Raw genomic sequence first — 10,672 nt, 5'->3', positions numbered from 1 at the left:
AACCATTATTTTGGAACGTACTTAAAAATCCTTTTGGATGAGCAGATACGTTCCATAGAGTACCAGCAGACTTGTCGAATATGGCTCGACAAGTCAAATCTAATCACTATCCTGCCTAGAATTGTCTGTTCCCATGAACTGGGTCCGGACTTGATTTTCTACCAAATGAGAAGCACATCTGTCAGCAGAATGGACACATCCTGTCTCATCCCACCCACTACAGCCCACTGATCTGCCTGAAATGAGGACTTCTGGTAGGGAGGGGACCTTCAGGAATGGCATCGTTCCACAGGAGGATAAATACATCACCAGTTTCCTTTCTAAAAGGAACCTCCATTCAGATGCAGCAAATCTCTACTTACCAGTATCAGGAAGCAGCATCAGGAGAAGGCCTTGACCTCTTTGCCATGTTGCTGGACCTCCAGTGGAACCGGTTGGGCACTGGATAAGACTGGATGCTGTATTAGATGGATCACTAGTCTGATCCAGCAGGGTTCTTATGGTGTTCTTAGGAAGGCCACATCTTTCTACCCTGTTGCTGGACCTCCAGTGGAACTGGTTGGCCACTGGGAGGAGGTTATTTGGGAGTTATAATGTATTTTAAAATTTGAATGTGATGCTTCTGCATGTGTATTTATTTGTACCCTGCCTCTGACTTCCAATGCTGGAAGGCAGCATCAGGAGAAGGCCTTGGTCTCTGTGCCCTATTGTTGGGTGCTCAGAGGAATTGGTTGGTCACTGTGTGAGACAGGATGCTGGACTTGATAGGCTGCTAGTCTGATTCAGCAAGGCTCTTCTGATGTTCTTATGAAGGCCTCAGTCTCCTTGCCCTTTGTTGGCCCTCCAGAGGAACTGGCTGGCCGCTGTGTGAGACAGGAGGCTGCACTCGATGGACTATAGATCTGATTCAGGTGGGCTCTTATGTGTTTATGAAGGCCTTGGCCTTCATGCCCTATTGTTGACCTCCAGAGGAATTGGTTGGCCCCGATCTAAGACAGGAGGTTCGACTTGATGGCCCACTGGTCTGATCCAGCAAAGCTCTTCTTAGGTTTGTATATGGTTATTTTAGACATTCCTATAATTTCAGGAGAACAAAAGATAGAAGGGCAAAGAGTGCAGTGAAGCCATCTCATTTAAAAAACACCACAGAAAACCCCTTGTTTGAATGCATGAAATGAAAAAAAGCTTTATTGGAGATCAGTGGGACATACAGAGCTCAGGACCTGAGTGCTGAGAAACCAAGCAGCAGCCTGAACACCAAAGTGCATCACACGGGAAGGAAGAAAAGCGGATCGTGTCCAAGGCATCCGTAACAAGCGAGTTTAGTGGCCAGAGACATGGACCTTCTCATGGCTTGAGACCACCTTTCCGTCTTGGACCTCCTCAACGATAGTGCGGACGTGGCGGGTTGAAGATCCTACAAAGGGAGAGAGGAAATAGGGAAGTGGTATTTGTGGGAAGCCTTCTTGGATGTCCAGTTGAAGAATTCAGCATATTTCTTTTCAAAGGAAACAAGACTAACCTCTAAATAATATTTTCACCTTTCTAAAGCAATCCTAGTTCCTTCAGCCTTCCCTTGTTATTCCACCCCCCTGCCATCTTCCTTGTCCTTCCCTTCTTTTCCAACTCCTCTGTGTGTTTCTTGAGATCGATAACTCACTTTTGATAAATATACCCCATTACGTTGCACATCTTAAATGCTTCAGAATTCTTAACAGCATAAAATTCCTACCCATAGTAAAACAAAGAGAGGTCTTAAAATGCAATCTTATTATAGCCGTGTGAGCTAGCCAGAGCTTACCTTGTCTGCCACACAAAGCCGATGAGTATTGGGAGGAAATGCTATAAGAGAAAATAAGGGTGAATTAGAAATGCAAAACACAAACTTTTCTTAGCAGTGAAGCTGGTGCAGAAATGGTAACCAGAGGCATGAAGGAGTAATAGGGAAAAAACACTGGGTAGGATCTGGGTGGCTCTTCCACTAGGTCCCCTTTTGAAAGGGATGGGTCAGAGACTGTGGGAACCACATGGACCAAAGCCAGATGGGATGGGGGGCTCTAGTAGGTGTGGTTTACGGATTCGCAGGGACAATAGCACATGCTACATACGCCACATGGATAAACCGGCCTGGGCTCTAGTATAGAAGCAAATTGGGCAAGAATGAGCAGAAAAGTTGATAGGATTCCACCTAAGAACAAAGCACCAAGTCCTATTCATTTTGTGACACAATGATTTTTTAAAAAAATCAAAGCAAAGCTTCAGGAAAGTTTCCAGGATGTTGGAACATGTTCTCCACTTGTTCATTCCATTTTCTCTTTTGGCCCGAGACTATAATCATTTGTACTCAGTAATAAGTTAATGAACAGGTAGGGCTGGGCATAGGTAACCGGTGCCAATTCAACCTAACTCTCAGCAATGTGCCAGGTTTCCAGTCCAAGGGAAGGGCCACAAGGTTTGTGGGTGCAGCGGCAACCGGGATAGCCAGGAGTGTTTTACCGATGGCATATGTTCCTCAGAGAGCACGTTGATCAGGCAATGCCAGCCGGCTGGAGGTCCCCGGCCCCAGAAGAATAGGCTTGGTGGAATGAGCTCCCAGAGAAGATCAGGGCCTTGACGGAACTCGTAGAGTTCCACAGGGCCTGCAAGACAAAGATCTTCCACCAAGGCTACCATTGAGGCCAGTGGAAATACAGCTGGAGCACCAGATCTAGACCTCTCTCACTTTTTCTTCTTCCTTCATTCCTCTATGGGGCCAGTATTAACGTCAACCGATATGCTGGACTTGGACTGAGCTTCTAAACTGTTTTGTTCGATGTTTTAATGTTAGGCTTCTGTCGAATATTTGTGTCTTTTGAGTTTTATACAAGTGTGTTTTTAAGTCATCTGTAAGTTGTGCACTAACTGAGAAGGGCGAAACCTTAAAATAAATAAATACATCAATCGATCAATCAACTTCCATGTAGAAGTTTCCTCCCAACAAAGCACCCAGGAAAGCGAAAATATTTGCTCTCGCAGACTTCTCAACCTGGCCAGTCACGCCTTCCTAACCCTTTTTACTCACTGGGCATCCTCTCCCTCCAGCAGGCGCCGGTAGGTGGTGATCTCCTGCTCCAGGCGGGTCTTGACGTCCAGGAGGATCTTGTACTCGTGGTTCTGACGCTCCATGTCACACCGCAGCTCCGCCAGCTGCTCCTCCACGCTGGTGATCAGAGCCTGGATCTGGGCCAGCTGGGTGCCGTAGCGAGATTCCGTCTCGGCCAGGGTGCCTTCCAGTGCCGCTTTCTGGGGAAAGAGAATACGACACAAAACTGATTCGGCTTCTTGACAGATCACATTGCCACAGTGCTCTCGGGCGCCTTGTTGGGGGACCTTGCTATAAAGTGTCCTCCTTACCTCACATGGACGGAGTATGTGCCTAGAACACAACCATGCTCCTCAGTGGTCAGCAAATATGGGATATGGAGCCTGGGTTTTTGGTTCCTACTCTGAATAACTATCGGTTGTGTTAAGGGTTCTCCTGAATCATTGTGTTAAGGGCACTGTGCGTGCAGTACCCAAATTCTTATTTTTAATTCCCCGCTTTTGACTACCCGAAGATGTCTCAAAGCGGCTTACAATCAATTGCTTTCTCTTCCTCTCCCCACAACAGAGACCCTGGGAGGCAGGTGAGGCTGAGAGAGCTCTGGCCAAACTGTGACTGGGCCAGGGTCACCCAGCTGACTGCAAGAGGGGGACCAACACTTGGGTACCTGTGGAGAAGGGGCTTCAGCTTTTCTCCTGCTCAAGGGGCAATGAACTGATACATTCAGGAAACCCACCGATGTTATCAAAAATGCATTGGTATGCAACAGCTAAAAACATACAGCAGCTGAACAACTTTGGGCTTCCAGGAAACCAACCCAGGGGTAACCCTGTGTAGCTTGCTTCTTAATCAGTGGCTGGGGAGGAAGAGAGAAGGAGATCAGAGCCCCTTACCATGCTGAGTTGAGCTTGGAGGTCTATTTCCAGGCTTTGGATGGTGCGCCTCAGTTCCGTGATCTCCGTCCTGCTGCAATGGAGCTGTTGTGTGTTGGTGGCCACTTCACGGTTCAGCTCTTCAGTCTGCAGGGAAAGGGAGACATTACACCGATTTACCTGCAGCTCGTTTTTTTTTTCTCCCCCTTCTGGAACTTCCAGCCATCCCCCCAATGGCGCACCTTGGTGAAGAACCAGTGCTCCGCATCCTTGCGGTTCTTCTCTGCCAGGGCCTCATACTGCTCACGCATCTCCGACAAGATCTTGGTCAGGTCCACTCCTGGAGCAGCGTCCATTTCCACGGTGATTTCTCCACCCAGTTGGCTTCGGAGGATAGTCATTTCCTGTGATGTAAGGAGGATTTGGTTTGTTTTTAAATCATGATTGGTATTATCAGTTGAGAACGTTCTTCTGTATCCAGCCTCTAGGTCAGTGAAGGCTCAACCCTAAAGAACTGAATTTTGTTTAGCTATCTCTTCATTGAAAATGTGACATGGCCATAGTTCTGGATCATTCGTGTTAGATTTTCATTCATCCGATTTATTTTATTCCGGCAGCCAGCAAGTTAACTGAGGGAGCTACTGGTGAACGGATTATGAGTGTCAACAGGACACTGCTAGAATTTCAACTTGCAACTGCCTATGGTTTTCAGCCATGCTGCCAAGATGTCTCACCTGCATTGATCTAGCTGCAGGGAAGTTGTTTTAATCTACCTCCGAGGCTTATAATGGCTTTGTTGTTGTTAAATGTTTCCCCTTCTCCAACAAGTTATGAGTCAGGTCCCCAATTTGGCATACTCTTCACTGGAGCAGATCTAGTCCAATTCATACAAGTACAGGATTGGATCCAACAAGATTTTTTACTCAAGTCATTCCTTACAGCCTCCATCACAGTTACCTTGAGCCCAAGCATAGCATTCGGGTAGTCCAAGGGACCTACTCCTTTTTTCACCAGTGGAAAAAAGCTACTTTGATCCAACCCATAAGTTATGCATGGAATCTGGTGACTTTCACAGGTCTAGCAGACCTGTCCTATGCCTTCTACCTCAAATACTTTTCAAGGGGACTGGCTCCAGCTTAGCTATGCAGGTAACAAACTGTACACAAATGAAGCAACTGATGTGATTGGGTGAGCTCAGCCCAAATCTTATGGTCTTGTGAATTGTTCAGTAAGTGCCTAGATCAGTGTTTCCCAACCTATGGGTCAGGACCCAATGGTGGGTCTCAAAGCTTCTGGAACTGGGTCACAGGCTAGCCCTCCCTAATGGCCACCCCTGTCCTTTCTGTGGCTCTCTTTGGAAACCAAGGATAGACCCTGGAAACAGGATCTTCCATGTTTAGTTAGTGCTCTTTCTTCACTGCATGTACATGTTGATCAAGTATACTTTGTCCTGACGATCACTAGAGTGAGTGAGAATCTTTGGGGGGATTAGAGGGAATAATCACCTTTTCCACTACACCTCTCCCTCACAGGTCATTAAGATCATTGGACCAAAAAGTACTGATAATCCCAGGTTGAAGGAGGGTAAAATCAGCCTTGACTAGGGCAAGGGCTTTTTCAGCCTTGGCCCCAGCCTGGTGGAAGTCTTTGCCAAGAGAGATCAGGGCCTTGAGCAGTTCTGCAAAACAGAGCTGTCCCACCAGACCTATGGTCAGGGATTTGACCTACAAGAACTGCTGGCCTCACTGCCATAAATTAAGAGTGGACTGTTCATAAGATTGGATCTGTCCCAATCAGAGCATGAACTATTTGGGGGCTATAGAACTAGGATGATTTTATTGTACTTATATTTGATTTCATAATTTTACTGATTGTTTTATGAACTTCTGTCACCCATCCTTAGCATAGGAAGGACGGGTTATAAAAATAAGTTGATGATAATGATGATTACTGGAGAAGGAGAGAATGGTCCAAGGCTGGAATGTAACCTCCATATTCAAAAGTTGTGTATGCCGAAATGGGGTTCTTATTGGGGTAGCCATGCCCTTTGTGTGATGTCTGTGGGTTTCTCAGACACATCTGCTTAGCCACTGTGGAAAAGGGAATGCTGAACTGGATGGATATCAAAGTCCTAGTTTCCCTCAAGAGCCAAAAAAAAACCACTTTCATCCATCTCTAGATGGGTCACCATATCAAGTCAAGTTGGACTCATAGATCACCATCTCAAAAAGACTGGAAACCTGTAGTATAGATCACAACCACCTAACATGTTGAGTTCGTCATTTTTTCAGAGATTCCTAGGGTGTGTCATTGTGTCCAAATCTGAACCTGTGTTGGTCCATTGTTAAGCCAAGTTCCACACATAGTAATAGGACAATGAACATGTGTTGGGTCGACCTACTTATAAGCCTAGGCTCCCCATTTTAAGAATCCATCTCCAGTGCCAATAGATAGGCACCCTCACCTCCTCATGGTTCTTCTTCAGGTAACCCAATTCTTCCCGCAGATTCTCCAGCTGCATTTCCAAGTCAGACCTGGCCAGGGTAAGTTCATCCAAGACTCTGCGCAGACCGTTGATGTCTGCCTCCACACTTGTACGCAGCACCGCCTCTGTCTCATACCTGTATCCACAAAGGAGGAGGAGACACAGGGAAAGGGAGAAAAGATATTGAAATGGGATAATGCCTATCATTCATTGATGGTTTGGAAGACTATAATCCATCTTCCAGGTGGAGTTAAGAATTGGACTTACTTAGTTCGGAAGTCATCAGCAGTCAGTTTAGCATTGTCGATCTGCAAGAGGATGCTGGCGTTCTCAACACTGGTAGCCAGGATCTGCAAGGACATTGTGTTTTGTGTTAACAAAGGGAGGGTCGCTTCCTTTCTGCAGCTCATTTACAAACAGGCATGGAGTTCTGCTGGAGCCGGCATTTAGCCCTGTGATTTTTTAGTAACCCAGGCTGCATTGTGGAGACACGGAACAGATGTTTGTGGAGCATAATGGAACAGATGTTTGTGGAACATCATGGAATATCTTTGTTCCAGATGTGGAACAAAGTTCCAAGACATGGAGCAAACATTGTGGAACACCAAGACCTGGGACAAACTTCCAGTTTCTTGCACAAGACTACCTTCGTGGAGTTCTTTGTCTTTTCATTTCATTTATTTAGGGTCGTTGAAATAAATATAACCACAGTTAGAACGTTTTAACCACCAAGTCACTGAACATGCCGTTACAGAATGTCTGTCTGTGTACATCAAGGTTTCTGCTTCATCTGGAAGTGCAACAAAAGAACTGCCACAGTTGCTGGTTGCCATTATAGACAGCCCCCTATGGAAGGTACCCTAGAGGCCATCTAGTCTAAACCCCTGCTCAATGCAGGATCAGCCTAAAGCATCCAGGACAAGTATGCTGCTCAAAAATTGCCAATAAGGGGGAGCTCACCACCTCCCTAGGCAGCCAATTTCACTGCTGAACTACTCCAATTGTGGAAAAATTTTTCCTGACTTCACTAAAGAGGGGGGAAATCCAATGTACACACAAAGAATCACAAGATAATGGTGAACAGAAAGAAGTTCTATTCACAACGGCAGTTGGTGCTAATATTATGAGCTTTACATTGCATGAAAGAAACCGTATGGTTCTGATTGTCCAAAGTGAATACAGTCTACTTGGCCATTCCATGTTGGGGCTCTAAAATCTTGGTGCTTCGTTACAGCAAGGTCTAACTGTACCGAGATGACCATCATAATTATTTTAAAATCATGGCATTAAGATGCCTGCCTGAGTATTCATGAGTGGCTGAGAAGAAAGGAGTTAAAATAACAATTTCATGAAAGTCACTCATGGAAATGCACATTGGGGGAGCTTGACTCACTTAGCTTGCTTTAGAAATTGCAGTTCTTCAGTCTTCCCCCTTGACAGCTCTCTCAAGTCAATGACCATTTATCGTCAGTTCACGAGAGCGCCCCCTTTGATGGGGCATTCTTGGCACCCCTTGGGCTTACCTTGCTTTTCAGGTCTTCGATGGTCCGGAAGTACGGGCTGTAGTCACGGTCTGGACCAGGTCCCTGCTTCTTGTACCACTCCCTGATCTTCACCTCCAGCTCGGTGTTGGCCTCTTCCAGGGCACGCACCTTGTCCAGGTAGTTAGCCAGGCGGTCGTTCAGGTTCTGCATGGTCTCCTTCTCACTCCCAGCCAGGAGGCCATCCCCTCCACAGACAGCAAAGCCGCCTCCCAAGGCGCCCCCCAAGCTGCTGCTATAGCTGCCCCCATAACCACCACCAAAGGAGCTGCCTACCCCAGAGACATAGCGGGAAGAACACATGGAGATGCCACCAACTCCACCGTGGAGGCTCGGGGCTCGGTAGCCCCCTCCAAGATGCGCAGAGGAAAGCCGGGAGGATCCCGCACCAAAACTCAGGGGCCCTTTACAAGAGGAGGAGGAGGAAGAGGTATATTGCCTGATAGTGGTGGCCATCTTGCCAGGAATCGGAAAGCCACCCGAGAGAGAGAGTTCCCTGGTGTGCTGGAAAGCGTAGCAAGCAAAGCAGAAAACTAACGGCTCTGCCCGTTTCCATGCTCTTTTTATCCTCCAGGCTGGGGGCGTTGCCATGGCAAATCAGATCCGTTCTCTCCCCGTCATTCCCCGGGGCTTTCATCATCATCAACCTCCACGCCAAGTCCCAGGACTGTCATTTGTTGCACCCTGGGCCTATTCATGCTCTCGTCACTTTCTAGCCGATACACCTTGTCCCGCAAATGGGTGGTTTTGTGTTTCTCTCGCTGTGCCCAGGTGAGCCCTGAGGCGTGATTCACAAACAGAGGAGGCGTTGCTCAAGGGCACAGTTGACGGTGGCCGCGTTTTCGTGAAGGGAGACGTATCCTGTGACAGAGAGAGGCCTCTGGAGGACTTGAGGGGGGTGGATGGTCATGACCACACAAGGGGGGGGGGCGTTATGCAAAAGCCTGGGATCCAAGCATCCAAACTCCTTTCAAGTCTTTCCTGGTGGGAGGTTGATCCCAATCTGAAACCTCAGGGGGGCTTTTCTCAGGCGGTAGATTGTAACTTTGAAGGTGCTTCCCTACATCGCTGCCAATTCTCGTTGTGTGTACATGCAGGGACAAGTCAGTTGGCCACGATTTCCCCCACAAAATTGGTTCCCAGGTTCAAAGTCTTTAACGTATGGAAAACTCATCATAAGGTCAATTAATTTCATTTGACAGAGGGGAGCATGAGGCATGTTTTTCCGGCATCTCAGCACACTTTGCAATGAAAGCAACTCTGCTTCTTTTTCAAACCCTTGGGCCTCCCCATAAAACCCTAAAACTGACATTTCAGATTTCTCATTCTCAGCCTCCTTTGTTGAAATGTGGCTGGTTAGAATCCTAAAGCCATAGAGCTGGAAGGGGCCATACAGGCCATCTAGAGGAAGAAGAGTTGGTTCTTAGATGCCACTTTTTCTCTCCCCAAAGGAGTCTCAAAGTGGCTTACATTTACCTTCCTTTCCTCTCCCCACAACAGACACCCTGTGAGGTGGGTAAGGCTGAGAGAGCCCTGATATTTCTGCTCGGTTGGAACAGCTTTATCAGTGCCTGGCGAGCCCAAGGTCACCCAGCTGGTTGCATGTGGAGGAGGAGTGGGGAATCAAACCCAGCGTGCCAGATTAGAAGTCCGCACTCCTAACCACTACACCAAACTAGTCAAACCTCCTGCTCAATGTAGGCTCAGGGTCAAGCATCCATGTTACTTAATGGTTAGTTTAAAGGACATCAGCCCTGAGACAACAGGAAGGGCAGGCTACTCAAAATTATTATGATATATTATTATTTTCCCTCCCTTGTCTCAGGATTGAATATATGCACGAAGAAAAAAGCCTGCACAGAGTGCCTTTGTATGGTCAACAATTATGCATGCACAAAACCCTATTATTGTTGTTGTTGTTGTTTATATATTTATTTCCCACCTCTCCCGACACGCTCGAGGCGGGTCACAACAACTAACCCCATTAAAATTCCCATTAAAATATCAATCTACTAGCATGGATGCTGCAGTCCATTCAGGAGTTTTGTCACTACAGAATGGACATTTTCTTTCTTTGATCCATACTTTACACACTGGGACCGTGATGCTCATTGTCGTTTGGAAGTAGCTGCTCCTTAGTTATCATTTTATAAGTGTGTAAATGAGATATGCTAGAGAGACCCAAAGAGGGCATCATGACTGAAAGCTGAAACTGCGTCCCCCTCAACCATGGTCAACCCCCACCCGTCATCTCTATTGGTCTACTTTTCATTCCACCTTTCTCCCAACAGTATGGATTTCCTCTCCTCCATTTTACCACAAAGCCATCCCACGAGGTTGCAGGTCCCCCCTGACCACCAGTGGAGGACGAGGGAGAGGCTCACCAGATCCATGTACACATGAAGCTGCTTTCTACTGAATCTGACCTTGGTCCATCAAGGTCAGTATTGTCTCCTCAGACTGGCAGCAGCTCTCTGAGGTCCTTCCTGATCCTTTTAACTGGAGATGTCAGGGTTTGAACCGGGGACCTTCTGCATGCCAAGGAGAGATTCTACGACGGAGGCATGACCCTTGCAGAGATCCAGGCTGGGAAACTCCTGAGGGTCTGGGGTGGAGTCTGGGAAGGACAAGGACTTCAGTGAGGGACAATGCCATAGAGTCCACCCTCCAATTTTCTCCAGGTTCACCGATC

General features: G+C 47.2%; 1 protein-coding gene across 1 annotated transcript; it reads right to left on the bottom strand.

Moving 5' to 3' along the window:
- Positions 1 to 1,170: 1,170 nt before the first annotated feature.
- On the bottom strand, positions 1,171 to 8,841 carry LOC143825930 (keratin, type I cytoskeletal 42-like). Its single transcript, XM_077314366.1, has 8 exons — positions 7,963 to 8,841; positions 6,707 to 6,789; positions 6,419 to 6,575; positions 4,197 to 4,358; positions 3,976 to 4,101; positions 3,062 to 3,282; positions 1,802 to 1,842; positions 1,171 to 1,417 (listed from the first exon to the last, which is right to left on the bottom strand). Exons 1-8 carry the CDS (start codon positions 8,569 to 8,571, stop codon positions 1,323 to 1,325), a joined length of 1,494 nt encoding a protein of 497 aa, XP_077170481.1. The 5' UTR covers positions 8,572 to 8,841; the 3' UTR covers positions 1,171 to 1,322.
- Between the last annotated feature and the right edge of the window lie 1,831 nt (positions 8,842 to 10,672).

This window comes from Paroedura picta, chromosome 16 (genome assembly GCF_049243985.1).
Source record: "Paroedura picta isolate Pp20150507F chromosome 16, Ppicta_v3.0, whole genome shotgun sequence".
In the NCBI taxonomy this organism is placed as follows: domain Eukaryota; kingdom Metazoa; phylum Chordata; class Lepidosauria; order Squamata; family Gekkonidae; genus Paroedura; species Paroedura picta.
The sequence above is the reverse complement of the archived record's forward strand: the minus strand, read 5'-3'. Positions and strand labels throughout refer to the sequence as shown.